This window comes from Pristiophorus japonicus, chromosome 12 (genome assembly GCF_044704955.1).
Source record: "Pristiophorus japonicus isolate sPriJap1 chromosome 12, sPriJap1.hap1, whole genome shotgun sequence".
Taxonomy (NCBI): domain Eukaryota; kingdom Metazoa; phylum Chordata; class Chondrichthyes; family Pristiophoridae; genus Pristiophorus; species Pristiophorus japonicus.
In genome coordinates this window covers 41,968,268-41,986,082 of record NC_091988.1, presented here as the reverse complement: position 1 = coordinate 41,986,082, position 17,815 = coordinate 41,968,268, and the positions used below count along the sequence as shown (strand labels likewise).

General features: G+C 41.8%; 1 protein-coding gene across 1 annotated transcript in view; it reads right to left on the bottom strand.

Annotated features, from left to right (window-relative positions):
* Positions 1–6,092: 6,092 nt before the first annotated feature.
* The window catches only part of LOC139277203 (IQ motif and SEC7 domain-containing protein 1-like), a 241,826-nt gene continuing 230,103 nt past the window's right edge, over positions 6,093–17,815 (bottom strand). Inside the window, exons 13-14 of the mRNA XM_070895348.1 lie at positions 14,318–14,367; positions 6,093–9,967 (exon numbers count right to left, since the gene is read on the bottom strand). Of these exons, the coding sequence (XP_070751449.1) occupies positions 9,380–9,967; positions 14,318–14,367 (638 nt within the window). The 3' untranslated portion in view covers positions 6,093–9,379. The remainder of the gene's footprint in view (positions 9,968–14,317; positions 14,368–17,815) is intronic.

Here is a 17,815-nt window from a genome sequence, read left to right as displayed (position 1 = left end):
TTTCACCTCCAGCCCCTATCCACAATGAGAGCTCCTCAAAAGTAGATATGCCTCATCAGTTTTAAATCAACTTGGTACTGGTGGGAAATCTGAATTTGAATAAAATGTTCGGATGGTGTACCCTTTTGAGAATTTGTACCACACAATATTTTGAAAAAAGATGGAATAACTGTACAACTAATATGGCATTATATTGATCCATGCAGAATAATGAAGACTTGAAACATGTCTCATTAATGGAGCAAATGTATCGCATTCAAACCTGTTACTGCACTTTTGCATCTTCTTGCCATAGACCTCAGACTGCACACCCATTCTCATTTAAAAAAAAGTCATTCTCAGCATGTGGGCATTGCAGGCAAGGTCAGCATTTATTGCCCATCCCAGAGAAGTTGGCGAGGCACTTGCTAGGCCACTCCAGAGAACAGCCTTGAGAGAAGCATGTTGGCATGGGACTGGAGTCACTTGTAGGTCAGACCAAGTAAGGATATCCTGCTCCTTTCCTAAATAACCTAGTGAACTATTTGGGTTTTTTCGACAATCTAACAGCTTTTAATGATACCATCTTTTTATTTCTAGACTTTAAAAAACTGTTTTCAAATACGCAAACTGCTGTGGTGGGATTTGAACACTCATTCTCAGTAACATAACCACTGTGCCACCATACCAAATTCTAATCAAGTGGCAAATAGCCTACTCTTTGGTCTCTGCGAGAAAGCTGTGTAGATTAACTTTCCTTTTGATGTTTTACCTTTCCTCTGGGAAAATGCCTTGCTGTGGATCTGCAACTCCATTTTAAAATCATTAGTCATTTGTATAAAGTCATCAGGTGGAGATTTTAATGCAGTGAATGCAATTTCTAAACATAATTTGCTGTCATATTCCTCTCATTTCAGTGAATTCTCTAGATTCCTTTCAACCGGGTTGAATTTATAGTTTTAATCTGATCTTTTGATTAACTCCCAATAGGGGAGAAATTAGCCAGCCTTGTGCACGTTTTTTTTTGCGATATTTAGCCTTTTTTGCCGATAAAAGGTACTTACCTAAATTGTCCAAAGTTAATGAATGGCGGTTTTGAAATAGCGCCGAAAAGCGGATCGACCACATGCAATGCCAAAAAAAACTGCACCGCTTAAAATTGGCCATTCGGGGAACCCGTACTCGGTGGAAAAAAAACGCCCGAGAAAAGCCTGCGTTGAAGCCTCAGAAACAGCAGTAGGTATGAAGACCTACAAAAAAGCCAAGTTGAAGTTTTTATCTTTTAATTCTTTTTCAGCGATTCATTAGTTAAGTGTATAGTGAATTTTTTCTGATTTTTTTAATTTTATTTTTGCAATTTTTGTGTGCTCTCTCTCAGGGCCTGTATTTTTGGCGGTGATAGGCCTCAGGCTAAAGTTGACAAGGACCGCAGTTTCCACCACGAATCCTCGTGCAACGCCAATTTTTTACCGTCAGGTGCATTTTTTTTGGCAATTTTACCCCCTTAAAAAAATGGTAGTTTTTAAAATGGTATTTTGTCTGTAAAATAACAGGAAAAAACCAATAGCCAAAAACTGAATTTCTAGCCTTTTGTCTCCTCAGTGCAATGTTTTCAAACATATACAGTATATTGACACTTTAACACCTAATATCACATTTGAGACCAAGGTGATATGAACAGATGCATGGATAGGAGACTTTTATACCTCTACTAGCAATTGTTGCTTCAGGATTAACGTGCCACAAGGATTTTGCAAATTTCAGACTAAATCTTGAGGAAACCATTTACAAAGCAAATGTATTTCTTCCAGAATATTGCTGTATATTAAAATAAATATCTTTTTGATTGGCAGTGTGAATTACAAATGGTGCAGTTGTTTGGAGTGGATTACAAATCTGTAGCACAATCAGTGTCAGCATTTCAATTGTAGCTACTTATTTCCCTCAAGATAGTAAATCATTTGGACACCATCAGCGCCAGTGCAAATCTGTTCATGGTCTGCTGGAAGGAGGCGGCTCAGTGCATCAAATCACCCTTCCTCATTTGTTTTCTTATGATGTTTAATCTACAAGAGAAAAGGATTGAAAATCTGCAGCCCTTCCAACGTACTCCTGCCATAACTCTGGTCAGAGTGTGCCAAGAAGGGCCAGAAATTAGACCAGGTTTCAGTCTTATGTAGTGGATTCCACATTTTGTAAAGGGTAGTGCTAAGCAATATGAACGGCAGGGTTGGAGGGTGGGACTACCAAGGCCTAGAGTTTCCACGGCCCTAGCTTCCCATTAAGCTGGGCACATGATCAAGGCATATCAGGCCATCAAATGGTACATGATGGTCCCACCTGGGGGATGATGCTGGGATTGCGGCCTGTTTTCCCAAAAGTTTAATAATTGGCACTATCTTTGTATAATTCTTCAAAAAGTGACCACCCTCCCCCCTTACAAAAGGGGCCGAGCTGCTACCATTGTATCCTCTCAGGGAGCGGGAGGCGGTTCTACAACACCCCCACCTGGGCCCAGTACAGTATACCACAGTTTTCAGCCTCCAGGTGCAGGTGGGTATCCACCATTAACATGGCAATGAAGGCAATTTTTGTGGCATGAGTGACAGATGTCATACGTGTACACATCGTACCACTTACACCGGCATACGCAACATCTCCCCCCACCCCCCAAATAGATTTCAGCCTAAGTATGTTATATAAGGCATCAGTACAGAACTTATTTTGCAGCGCAACAGCTGCAGGAAAAATGCAGGGAACAGCGCCAGCCCTTATATATGGCCGCCTTCGACCTTACAAAGGCCTTTGACACTGTCAATCGCGAGGGTCTATGGAGCGTCCTCCTCTGTTTCGGATGCCCCCAAAAGTACATCACCTGCTCCACGACGACATGCAAGCCGTGATCCTTACCAACGGATCCATCACAGACTCAATTCATGTCCGAACCGGGGTCAAGCAGGGCTGCGTCATCGCCCCAACTCTCTTCTCAATCTTCCTCGCTGCCATGCTCCACCTCTCAGTTGATAAGCTCCCCGCTGGAGTGGAGCTAAACTACAGAACCAATGGGATGCTGTTCAACCTTCGCCATCTCCAGGCCAGGTCCAAGACCATTCCAACCTCTGTCGTCGAGCTACAGTACGCGGACGACACCTGCGTCTGTGCACATAGAGGCTGAACTCCAGGACATAGTCGACGTATTTACCGAGGCATTTAAAAGCATGGGCTTTACGCTAAACATTAGTAAGACAAAGGTCCTACACCAGCCTGTCCTCACGCACAGCACTGCCCCCCTAACATCAAGATCCACGGCATGGCCCTGGACAACGTGGACCACTTCCCTATCTCGGGAGCCTCCTATCAATAAGAGCAGGCATTGATGATGAGATCCAACACTGCCTCCAGTGCAGCCTTCGGCCGCCTGAGGAAAAGAGTATTTGAAGATCAGTCCCTCAAAACTGTCACCAAGCTCATGGTCTACAGGGCCATAGTAATAGCTGCCCTCCTGTATGGCTCAGAGACTTGGACCATGTACAGTAGATACCTCAAGTCGCTGGAGAAATACCACCAGCGATGTCTCCACAAGATCCTGCAAATCCCCTGGGAGGACAGATGCACAAACATTAGCGTCCTCATCCAGGCCAACATCCCCAGCATTGAAGCACTGACCACACTTGATCAGCTCCGCTGGACAGGCCACACAGTTCGCATGCCAGACACGAGACTTCCAAAGCAAGCGCTCTACTCGGAACTCGTCCACGGCAAACGAGCTAAAGGGGGGCAGAGGAAACATAACAAGGACACCCTCAAAACCTCCCTGATAAAGTGCGACATCCCCACTGACACCTGGGAGTCTTTGGCCATAGACCGCCCAAAGTGGAGGAAGTGCATTCGGGAGTGCGCTGAGCTCCTCGAGTATCGTCGCCGAGAGCATGCAGAAATCAAGCGCAGGCAACGGAAGGAGCGTGCGGCAAACTAGGCTCCCTGCCCACCCTTTCCCTCAACGACTATCTGTCCCACCTGTGACAGAAACTGTGGTTCTCATATTGGACTGTACAGCCACCTAAGAACTCATGCTAAGAGTGGAAGCTAGTCTCCTCGATCCCGAGGGACTGCCAATGATGATGACAGAACTTATAATATGTGACTCAATCTCAACAGTAATCCACGCCAGTACAGTATTGATTTTATCCATCTGATTGTAGCTACAAAATCTCAAGCAATGGCTTCTCTTCCCGCTCCCATGCAGTTACTTCTGGAGGCCACCAAGGATCTGTCCTTGGCCACTGCCTCCTCTTCATTTACAAGCTGGTCCTTGGTGACATCTTCCAGAGAGAAGGTCAGCTTCCACATGTACGCTGACAATACCCAGCTCTACCTCTCTAGTCCCGTCCACTATCTGTGTGCTGTCAGACTACTTGCTCGATATCCACTTGGATAAGCAGTAATTTCACCCAGTTAAACATTGGGAAGACTGAAGCCATCATCTTTGTCCTCTGCTACAAAGTTTGAACCTTCGCCATCCATTCCATCACCCTCCCCGTTACTGTCTCAGGCTGAACCAAACTATTGGCAAATTCAGCAGCCTATTTGACCAAGTCAAGCTTCTGACCTCTAACATTGCCCACCTTTGTCCCTGCCTTAATCTATTTGCCGCCAAACCCCTCACCCATATCACGGTCATCTCCAGACTCCACTATTCCATTTCTCTCCTCAACAACCTCCTATTCTGAACCCTCCATAAACTTCAGCTCATCCAAATTTCTGCTGCCATATGCTAACCAGCACAAAGTCCTGCTTACCTATCAGCTCTGTCTTTACTGATTTATATTGGGATCCTGGTTCCCCAAAGCGTCACATTCAAAAATTTTCATCCTTGTGTTTAAATACCTATGTCCTTACCCCTCCATGTCTCTATAACCTCCTCCAGTCCTACAACCCACCAAACTCTCAGTTCCTGATTTTGTCCTTTTATGCACCCCCACCCTTTACACCCCACCATTGGCGACCGTGCTTTCAGCCACCTTCCAAGGTCCAAAACTCTCGAAGTCCCTTCCTAAATCCCTCCGCCTCTCCATCTCTCCTCTTTTAAGGTCCTCCTCAAATCTCAACTTTTTGAGTAAGCTTTTGGCCAACCCTCCTAAGATGTCCTTCTTTGTCCTGGTGTCCAGTTTAGTCTGATTACTTCTCTGAAGTACCTTGGGACATTTTTCCACATTAAAAGCACTTCACAAGTAGCAAGTTGTTGTAAGAGTTCAAATGAAGGGAATATGGCTTTTCAATAACAAAGATTTAGTATGAAAATAAATGTAAATGCATATAAATGACATTTGTGTTCAATAATCTATATGTACATATCCAAAAAATCACAAGCTATATAAAACTGACAATTTTTGACCAAGGTTTTCCTTTTTGCTACCAATTTATTTTGTCTCAGTTGTTTATGATTGTAATCTGAATCTTGGTGTGTAAGCCAAGGTGCATTAATATTTATGCATACCTTTTAGCTTTAATGAAACTTCTCAATTAAGTTTATGGAGCACTTTTCAAATAGGTCAAGGAACTCATAGCACACAATAAAATGGCAAAAGCACAGGTGAAATGGATGATGAAATGAATTGGAACACAATGCTTCCTGAAATTCTTTTGGTCAGCTGGATATCTGACATACATGAAAACCCATAACCATGCTCAAGAGTATCCAAGCCAAACTATTGCGAGAAACCTTCCACTGTTACTTAACTGCAGTGAACATGGAATGTCATGCCATGGAATTTGGCTTGATTACCTTCTAGGAAGGGGTGAATAAAAGATTCGCAGAATTTTTCCTCGTGAAATTAAATAAGTTGGGGAGAATTCATAACTGGAAGGCCTGCTGATATTACAATATTTATACTAACATGTTACCAAGAAGATCAAAGATATAAAATATACTACACAGCAGAGGTACTTTATAACAATTCCAATATCTAAAACTTTACAGCAAATTATAATCTTGTTTATAAAATATGAACTGCATAGTAGGAAAATAGCAGGCAACTTCAAAAATATTGGAACTTTGTCAAAATTCCAAGCAAACCACTAAATAAAAAAAAAAGACAAAAGTAGTAGTCTTGTATGGTTTATTTTGCGTTCTCCACATTATCACAGTCATAGTTTGACATGGATAGGGTTGTATACTACTTACAACTATAATGCATAATAAAATGAAAGCACTCCTCTCTCCTCATGTACATACAAAATGGATCTTGAGCCTTGTAGAACAGTTGCAATGCATGAATAGTTGAAAGCATCTGAAGATTAATTAACAGTTTGTTTTCAAGAACTCATCACTTGCAATAAGCAAACAGATTGACATGGACTGCCACAGAAGTACAACAGATCTAAGCATTACGATAGTAGGAACAGAAGGAATGCAACCCCAAAGTGACTGTGGACATATTGGTAGTATTAATTTACACACTATGTACAAATTAAAGGATTGCCTATTCATTAGCCCCACCTCCTATCTAATTTCCCACTCCCCTCCCCATCTCACCCTTGAGATAAGATATTCCATTCTTAGAGTATGTACACAATTACTTCTCTATATTTGCAGGCAGAAGTGGCATTGCCAAATGATATTGTACAATGAGTACAAACCTAAATGCATGCTGGACTGCAGTAACACACAGCTTTACATGAGACAGTAATTTAACATCAAGAGTTGCACTTTGTATTTGCTGACTTTCATTCAGTTCGTTGTTACAAGAAACAAGAGGCTTCTGCGGCATGCAGTGCATGATGGAAAACGTTTGACATCAGATGGTTGCGGTTTTCTCTTTTTTTAAGCAATACAATACTTGTACACTAATATTAAAGTGATCTTATTCAAAAAATTTTACATTGTCATACATTTCATTCTTAACTTAAAAAACAAATACAAATACACATTATTCGGGTTATTCCAGAAAAGATCAGGTCTGCAAGATAAGGTGGGTGAATTACAGGCCACATAGTGTATTCTTCTTGGTCTGGCATCACCTGGTAGAAATTACTTGCATAAACCAAAAATGTATATTAAATACCCCACATCTTGACGAAAATATATGGTCTAATCCGACTTTGACAAACCAAATATGCCCTACGTGTTTGAACTCATTTACACATCAACACTCACAAAAACGTGCATATCTAAACATTAGCTAGGACAAACTGATTATACAGACGTTTAAGCAGTATAAATAAAAAATCCACACTATTCCCAATTTAATACATTTTTATTTACAATGAAAATTCATGATAATTTCAAACAATTTATGCACAGTATATGTAACAGACAAAAGTCTTCATGAAGGAGCCATTGTGCAATTTATATAGGGACTGGACCTTGAAACTAACCCTCCCCACCACTATCATCTAGAATGGCAACCAGATCTTTTTTGGAACAGATTTGAGATTACAGCTAGACTATACTTATAGATACAGAGGTATGAAGAAACAGTCTAAGTATTTTAATAGGAGATCACCTTACCTCAACTATATTTAATGTCAATACTGATAAATTTTTGCAAATATACAGTATGTAGAGTGTAGCCTCACAATATTAACATTAAATGACATGCAAGATAGCCTGTTTCATTGAGAACATATCATTCTTTATACTGCAAGGAACAGAGCCTCGGGAATCAGTCCGACTCCGAGATATAAGACTTCACGATCCAAGATGTTCAAGAATGATTAAATTAACAAACCTGACATTTATTCTCACTTCTCAGTACATAATTATAAGAAAATATTGCACATACAGGAAACAAAACTTAAAAAAAGGCTAAACTCGATTTGCTGTATTTGCTCACTATGGCAGCTAACAAAGTGCTCAGTTCATAGGTTTGCTGGTATTTATGTTCGTTGACTTTTGCTTTTTCCAGAAAAAAATATTAGTCTGAGCTAGTCTTTTATTTTAGAATGGTCCGAGCCAGAGATGTTCCTTCAGTTTCAGCAGACCTCTCACTTTATCACTGAATACATTACTTTGCAAGCTTACTGTTGCTGTCACTTCAACAATGTGTCTGCTGCAATAATTTGATATTAGATGATATCACCAATCCATTTTTGAAATAAAGGGACCATATTTTAAATTTCAAAAACAAGTATGATAGTGATGCGAGTGTGAGATGTACTCAGCCTGCTGAGTGCAATGTACTTTGAAGCAAAAAAATATATATATATATCTCTCCCCTGAAAATTATCTTATACGAAAACAAGGAATTTCATCTTTGAAGATTTTAATGCTTTCTCCTGCTAATTGCTCTGAGAGTGGGCTTCTGAATGTTCATGAGTGTGTATGTATGTACATGGAATTTTGTTTATACTGTACTCTCATATGTAAACGAATGAATTAAATATCGATCTATTCTATATGGTTTGCCTTCATTTTCCCCAACTGATAAGCTATTACTGTTGTAATGAAGGATGCCAAATTCAGATGATCAGATGTCATCTCAACAGCAAACTGCATCAAATTTCACTAGTTAGCTCACCTAGAATATTCAATGTACTAATTTCAATACTGAAATCAAATAGGTTTTCCATTTTTTCTATTAAAATATGCATGTTATACATAAAGCAGATTTTGATTAAAATAGTAAGTGATGATATAGTTGGCACACTTAATAAAGATTACAATCATGATGTATCTGTTAATTACAGGGGGCTACAGCTGAATAAATACTGGAATTGTTCAACATTGCTCAGAATTCTACAATTTTAGTTTAAGTCTCTGTGGATAGTTTATCTTCTAAAAGTAACTGAACCTATTACTTTTTTTTAAACTCAAGGCTAGTTTTGCAACTTCAGGGTGCTTTGTATTACTTTCCATGTGCAATTAAATTATCAATAACAGACTTCAAACAAAGCCACCATAACAATCTTCTGTCTACACAGGGGTTTCATCCTTTGTCAGAAACCAAGCAAGTCTAGAATAATTTGATCCACATCATATTCTTTTGTTACAGGCTCCTAAATCGGAAATAACAAAAGAGCTGTCAGGCAATACTCCAAGGGAAAGAAAAAAAATGCAGTAACAACTGCTGGAAGAGTAACAGCACAAGCGCTGAATGGTAAGCAGCACAGAAGGCTCCCAGCTTGCCTCAAGCAAGGCAAAGAAAGATACCAAGGAAAACTTTCCCCTGGGCAACCTATTGAAGCCAATTATTGTATTTTCTGACATTACACTGGGAATGTAAATTCTGTTTCTCTGATGGGATGCTATCTATAGCACACAGTAGTAATTCAAGTGCTTTCATTGGTTAAAATTAGGGAGTCAGATTCACATATTGCTGCATTTAAGTGCCTTCACAACTGTCAGTGCAGCTTTGTGATATTACAAGCGTACAATGTCCTATTAGTTCTACCTTTTCTCCTAGACTATTGTGCTGATGCCACTCGTGTGTTTGGTCTTGCTACTGGTCGGTGCAGATGGGGGCTGCTGGCCATGGAGATGTTGAGCGTGCTGAGTGAGAGTAGGATGCTGGGAATGAGGAGTGGGCACAGGAGGATGAGCTGCATGGGGGTGCTGTTGCAGATAGGGAGTGTGTTGGGAATGTGACACATGCTGGGAATGCTGTACATGCTGGTGATGCTGATGGGGGAGCTGTGCAAGCTGAGGAGGGTGGTAGTGGTGATGATGATGATAAGGAGGTGGGAGAGGCTGGGTCTGTTGCATGTGACAGAATTGGGAGTGGAGCGCATGCAGCTGCTGTGTCTGCACCTCTGTCTGGCCTGGGTGATGCGCAGCTGAGGAATGTTGTTGATGTGGAGGATACTGAAGTTGCTGAGACGACCCTGGTACAGAATAACCCTGGGAAGAGGATTTTCCTCTTTTACTACCAAACAAAGAACCAAGCAGTGATGATGAGTTTGACATTGTCTGGTGAGGACGGACTGGACATTCTCCTCGTGTTGATGTGGTGGCTCTTCGACGTACATGAGGACTGTTAATGACTGACCCCTAGGAGGAAAAAGAAAGAAATATTTTAATTATTGAAAAAACTGTTGAAAAATAGTTTGCTAAAATCTTCTGACATGTAATTTTATTATATATTTTAATGGACCAAATAATGTTTCAAGATCTATGCATCGTTATAACAATTGTATACTTTCTTCAATGAAATGTAACATGGATTATTTATGTATTGTGTCATAACATTTCATATAATTCATTTAGAACGCACGAATAGGATTGAATTTCTGAATGAATGATGAATTTCTCAGGGATGCTAAAATTCTGTATATATTATGGTTTTTAATTAATACACCTAATAGATGAATCCAAAGATGTATAATCTCTTGTCATAAGTCTTCACAGGCACTATTTACTTCATGGAAAACAACAAGTTTTTGTACTTTTCCAGCTTAATCTTCATTTTCAATTTGGGTATATTTTTAATTATATAATTTGCAGCAAAAAACAAACCTAAAACATATCACCTGAAAGTAGGTGCAAGAAGTGGTTTACATTAATCTTAAGGTGACTTTTATTTAACAAATGCATTGCAAGTAACATGCAAGCCGAGGTAACCTACAGTCAAATGCTGTTAAAATTGCATTTGGAGTGAACAGAAACTCTGGCCTACGATTAGAGTAAATATCTTCATGCATGATGTTGCCAGAGTCTTTTGAACACTAAAACTTAAATAATATAATGATCTTGAATTAAAGCTTTCATTTATGCACCACAATCTTCAAATCTACAGCTGTAACTGCAATCTTCATTTACCTAATTCCTTTGCAATCAGCATTAAGTTTTGAATTTAGATATCACTGAGGTGGCATGATCCATAGCTAACCCACACTTCCTGTGGACTACATACATGTGCATGTTGCACAGGAGTTCTGAAATAACTGACCAGTGGATTTCTTCATGTTAAGAAACATTGAGCAAGTGAACTGTAACCAATGGCTAATGCAAACATGCCTCAAAGTCAACCACACCTAATTCAAAAGCTAAAAGTCTCTTGCATAAGGATAGCTTGAAAATTAGTTGGATTGAGGAATCCTCAATATCATGACAACAGTGTGATGTAGTGATGAATTAAAATACAATAGTCTGAGCTAATAGGGAGGGGAACAGGCCGGTCTAACTAGTGCAGGGTTTGATATCTTCTGATTCTGGCCATTTATAAAACTTACCCTTCCTTCACCTCATCATTGGTGACAGGCATTCAGTTGCCTTGCTCTGCTCTCTGAACTTCCTCTCTCTGAATCCCTCCACTCTTTTCCCCACCTTCAAAAACCTTCTCAAAATCTCATCTTTTCGATTAAGCTTTAAGTTATCATCCCAAGTTTCCTACGATGGCTTGACATCCATTCCCTTTATCTATTTTATTCTTGTCATTCTGTAAAGTGCTTTGCTACATTTTCTCTGATAATGGTATTATACAAATGCAGGAAATTGTCTCATGTCTTAGTAGCAATCTGGCAAAGTTCATTAATTGAGCATGACTGAACTTGAATACCAAAGCAATCTTAGAGTGCAGTGATCTACTCACTGAATGGCTACAGAAGTGTACAAATACATTGCAGTAATAGACTTTGCCCTCAATCTTGCAAAACTGAAGATTTGTTGAAAATTGAGTTATTTTCCACTCTGGTTTCTTAATAAGTGTGCTACCCTCACCTTGTAAGGGGCATGATAATGCTCAAGTAAATCAATGACTTTTTCAAATTTTAAAAAAGGTTATTGGGGCGGAAACTGCAGTGTCTTCGTAAGCTCAGCATATGCCGTCCTAATCCTTCTGAAAGACCCCGCAGCTTCAAGGTTTGTGCATGCGCGAAAAACCAGAACTTGCGATTTGTCAAGGTATGCCTTGACAGATCATACGAACTAACTGGAAAATCACTTTCACTGGCACAGATTTGAGCTATTTTCCCAACAACTGCCCAGCAATTGCCCACAAAACTCAACTGCTGGTAAAAGTAGGTATAGGGCCTGTAAGGATTATTATAAATGTTAAATTAAATATTTTAAAATTAAAAATGATGCACAAACACTTAAAATTATTTTATGCAAATATCAGCCCGGATTAAAATGTTAAAATTTATTTTTCAAACATTTTAATTTTTTATTGTATTTGGTGTAATAAAGGGACTTTTAATTAAATGTGAAAATCAGAACATTTATATTAGAATTGTCTAAATTGTTTAACTATTTGGGGTTTCCATTGCATATTAGGGGATTCATTTCGGAAATGATTGCAATGGAATCTCCTGTGTGATTGGAGGACCTGGCCCACATGATCCCAGGGATGCTTCCAAATTGCCTGGGATCCATGGACCTTTACACAGGCATATGCCTGGAGACCCGAGACCCGAACTCTCCACAGTTCAGAGAGCCAGAAGGGAAGTTCAAAAATATTTTGCGGGTCGGAGGCATACTCTGGAGGTATGCCTCTGACCGCAATTTCAGGGCCATTGGATTCTAAAAATAGTTTATATCCAATTATGACAATTGTGTCACAGCATGCATCGACTATACTGTCTGGCTTTGTTTGGATACAAACATCTACCAGATATAAACAGATAAAATTGCAAAGGACCATGATCGACAAAAAATTCAAATATGCATGTTGTAAAAACAAAATGGTTGTCAGGGTATCACAATTCTAAAGTTTTTAAAAAAGCAAAATTTTAAGCATATAATTGCTCTTTGTCCAGTGAAAAAAATCTATAACCATAATTGTCAGTTTTATATACAACTTTTCACATTGCCTTACAGGATTTGAAATATGTAATATGTCCTTATTGAATGCATTTACGTTATTTTTCAATTACAATTAATTTATTTTTTGATTGTACACATTTATACTGTAGTAATCCCCCTATCGTCATTCCCAGACTTCCTGATTATCTTAAGTCAGGAGAACATGATGATCTAACCAGGCACATTTTCCAGTGTTTTGTTGATCCTCCAAGATAGCAGTGTTTAAGGAACCAACATCCCCTCTTCCACGAGAACTCAAAGTTATTCTTTTTTTCCTTCCCTATGTCTTGGATAAGAGTGTTGTCAAACTCAATCTCCAGGGTGAATATCTAGTCAAGATTCCAATACTCTTGCTTTGGAGCTACCGGCTATATACATGTTAACTACTTTATATATATTTTAAAGAACACAGATAAATGCAGCACTCTCAAACAATTTCCTAATTTTTGATTAATAGGTTAACTAAAAGGAGTTCAAGTGTGAGATGCTGTGCTGTCACACACTGTCTTCGTTACTATTTGCTGTATCTAAATATATCCTTCGATTATAACTGCAAAATTTACAAAGGATGAATCCAGTGTTACAGACGCTCAACGAGCAGCAATCTCGAGATTATTTCAAAATTCAGCAGTTGCCATGGTGAATTTCTAGGTATTTTTCTTTAACTGTCAACTCTCACACAGACACAAACAGACATTTACATTTTGTTTTTCTTTTGGCATCCTATTTGTGCATACGGTCTAAATGTTCATGTCAGGAATTTAGTACAAACAGGACTAATGCACTGGAAGATTGTGCCACCAGCCATTTACAAATAGAAACAGATTTCAACACCACCTTTCAGAATGTACAAGACTACCACAACAAGGACACTTGCACAGACAAAAATTAGTGAAGACATTGAGAAAAAAATAGGTTTTGAGAGAAATAAAAAGTTGTATACACAATTACTAGCATTTATGTTAAAGTAGCAAGTCCATTAATCCGAATGCCATTACATTGTAAGCATGCATGGGCAATACATGAACTTGGAGCAGGGGATTTAGGTAAATGCTTGGAGAATGAATGAATGAAATCCACACTCAGTTCATCTACTCTATCCAGTTTTTCTATGCGTTTCCATATAATGCTTTCAACAGAAGCACAATGGTGCTTTCACAAAAAAAGTTAACAACTTAAGAACTCAAAACCCTGACTGAGAATCTTAAGTGTTATTCTGCAAACTGATAGCCAATAAAAACAAAGGAGAAAGTATAAGTGCAGCTCATACAAAGCAAAATAATAAACTGAGTCCATGTTCCAATGTTATAACATGGCACCATATTAGTTTATTCAGCATTACACATGCTGATGATTTCAAAAGCTTCAGACTCATCGCTGCCAGCAAAACCACATTCAGCTTATTCCATCAAAAATAGTGTGCCTTGACAAGAAGCCTGACTGCGCGCGAGCATTAGGTGCACATGGCAAGCAGTTCACACATGCATATTCTATGTGGCAGGCAGGTTACTTATTGGAAGAAAGCAAAAGGATGCAAAACAAATGCTTTAAAAAATATACATTATACATCCAGCTACAGATCAATTGCTTCCTACTTACTTCCATATTGCTGTCTAGCGATCCTGCACTGCTGCGGCGCCCACGCTTGCCTGCCCAGGACATGCAATACCAAAGATTAGAAACTGAGAATTAACCCGGGGCCACATCCTTGTACCCAATGCACATTAAAGGGTCTCTGTACACAGTACAAGTTGAGCACATCTAATTGGGAACTAGCAGGCAAACTTGAAGGAAACTGAGCAGGGGGATGGCTGCAGGGTATCTAATTAGTCAAAAAAATGACCGAAAAGTAACAATGCATCATTGTTACATCTAATTGTTGATTGAGAAAACTTAGCATTTTTAAATGAAATAATTCAAAAAAATTTAATGTTAATTTTAAAAATTGCTTTTTTGTTTAGAATTCATACAAATACGGGTGTATATTGTATAAAAACATATGCTGCAGACGTAAAAAAGAAAATGAAAACATCAGCAACATGGATAATGGCTATTTTATTACCAATGGAAACTACATAAATGACGAGTTTTTAACCAGCATTTGTGGATAAGTAGAGGCAACAGAACGAACACATCACTACACTCTTTCTTAATGTGATCTTGCACTGAATTTTTAAAAAAGCAGCATCCATTGATCTGTGAAAAACTGGACCTCTAGTGGATTTCATTTTTCTACTCTGGGAGAGAACAATGGCTAATAAGGAACCTGCAGAACCCAGGTCAAATGGTGAAAGATGACAGAGTCTCTTTAAAAGAGGTGCAAATCCCATCTTGTAACCAAAGACCTTGCCTAAATATGGCATGTTTTACTGAAATGTGGGATGTGTAGAGCTGAACATTCTGTGTTAATGTTTTTCTTTATCAGAAATGTTGAAATCATTTCAGAGAACGAAAGTTTCTAAAAAGCAGGAGAACAGAGATACTGGCCTAATTCAGGAAAGTAGTCATTTTAGAGTTTCATTGGCCCCAAGTTTCCACATGATTTGCTCCTGGTTTTTAGGAGCAACTGGTGTAGAACGGAGTATCTTAGAAATCGGAATTCTCGTCATTTAGTTTGCTCCAGTTCTAGTCAATTAGAACAGTTTCACTTTGGAACAGAATTTTTTTTCAAAAGGGGGCGTGTCCGGCCACTTACGCCTGTTTTCAAAGTTTCGTCAGTGAAAACTTACTCCAAACTAACTTAGAATGGAGTAAGTGAAGATTTTTGTACGCTCGAAAAAACCTTGTCTACACTTTAGAAAATCAGGCGTAGGTTACAAATCAGGCGTAGGGAATGGTGGGGGGAGGGGTTTAAAGGGAAGTTTACAAACATTAAACACTTCAGTTTTACAAATAAAGAGCCATCATCAATAATAAATGATAAATACATCAATAAATCAACCAATAAATCAATCAAAAAAAATTAAGAAGAAATAATTCTTTAAAAAAAAAATCAAATAAAAAAAACATTTTCTACTTACCGACTGCAGCACTGGGAGCACTCTAACAGCATGCTGGGATGCCCCCCCCCCCACCAGTGTGTCTCTGTCAGTGTCTCTATCTCTCTGTCTGTCTGTGTGTGTGTGTCTCTCATTCTCTGTCTGTCAGTGTCTGTGTTTCTGACAGCGAGGGGAGGGGGAGGAGGGGGGTAGAGGGAGAGAAGGGGGAGGGATGGGGGGAAAGGAGATGGGGGGGGGGTGAAGAGATGGGGGGTGAAGAGATGGGGGGTGAAGAGATGGGGGGTGAAGAGATGGGGGGTGAAGAGATGGGGGGTGAAGAGATGGGGGGTGAAGAGATGGGGGGTGAAGAGATGGGGGGTGAAGAGATGGGGGGTGAAGAGATGGGGGGTGAAGAGATGGGGGGTGAAGAGATGGGGGGTGAAGAGATGGGGGGTGAAGAGATGGGGGGTGAAGAGATGGGGGGTGAAGAGATGGGGGGTGAAGAGATGGGGGGTGAAGAGATGGGGGGTGAAGAGATGGGGGGTGAAGAGATGGGGGGTGAAGAGATGGGGGGTGAAGAGATGGGGGGTGAAGAGATGGGGGGTGAAGAGATGGGGGGTGAAGAGATGGGGGGTGAAGAGATGGGGGGTGAAGAGATGGGGGGTGAAGAGATGGGGGGTGAAGAGATGGGGGGTGAAGAGATGGGGGGTGAAGAGATGGGGGGTGAAGAGATGGGGGGTGAAGAGATGGGGGGTGAAGAGATGGGGGGTGAAGAGATGGGGGGTGAAGAGATGGGGGGTGAAGAGATGGGGGGTGAAGAGATGGGGGGTGAAGAGATGGGGGGTGAAGAGATGGGGGGTGAAGAGATGGGGGGTGAAGAGATGGGGGGTGAAGAGATGGGGGGTGAAGAGATGGGGGGTGAAGAGATGGGGGGTGAAGAGATGGGGGGTGAAGAGATGGGGGGTGAAGAGATGGGGGGTGAAGAGATGGGGGGTGAAGAGATGGGGGGTGAAGAGATGGGGGGTGAAGAGATGGGGGGTGAAGAGATGGGGGGTGAAGAGATGGGGGGTGAAGAGATGGGGGGTGAAGAGATGGGGGGTGAAGAGATGGGGGGTGAAGAGATGGGGGGTGAAGAGATGGGGGGTGAAGAGATGGGGGGTGAAGAGATGGGGGGTGAAGGAGATGGGGGGGAAGGAGATGGGGGGGGAAGGAGATGGGGGGGAAGGAGATGGGGGGGGAAGGAGATGGGGGGGAAGGAGATGGGGGGGAAGGAGATGGGGGGGAAGGAGATGGGGGGAAGGAGATGGGGGGAAGGAGATGGGGGGAAGGAGATGGGGGAAGGAGGGGAGAAGGAGATTGGGAGGGGGGGGAGAAGGAGATTGGGAGGGGGGGAAGGAGATTGGGAGGGGGGGAAGGAGATTGGGAGGGGGGAGAAAGGAGATTGGGAGGGGGGGAAGCAGATTGGGAGGGGGGGAAGGAGATTGGGAGGGGGGGAAGGAGATTGGGAGGGGGGGGAAGCAGATTGGGAGGGGGGGGAAGGAGATTGGGAGGGGGGGGAAGGAGATTGGGAGGGGGGGAAGGAGATTGGGAGGGGGGGGGAAGGAGATTGGGAGGGGGGGGGAAGGAGATTGGGAGGGGGGGGGAAGGAGATTGGGAGGGGGGGGGAAGGAGAATGGGAGGGGGGGGAAGGAGAATGGGAGGGGGGGGGAAGGAGATTGGGAGGGGGGGGGAAGGAGATTGGGAGGGGGGGAAAGGAGATTGGGAGGGGGGGAAAGGAGATTGGGGGGGGGGAAAGGAGATTGGGGGGGGGGGGGGAAGGAGATTGGGGGGGGGAAGGAGAAGGGGGAGGGAGGCTGAATGGGCCGGGCCCGAGACTTTGGGTCGGGCCCGTCCCCAGCACCAGATTTACAGGTAGGTGGCGTTGGGTCAGGTCGGGGGGTTGGTGGGAGGGAGGTCGGTTCGGTTCGGGTCGGGGGGAGGGAGGGAGGGAGGGAGAGGGAGGTCAGGTCGGGGAGAGGGAGGTCAGGTCGGATCCAGTCCGGGGGCGGGGGGGGAGCGGGAGTCGGGTCGGGGTCCGGGGAGGGGGGGAAGCGGGAGTCGGGGGGGGGGGGGGGAGAGC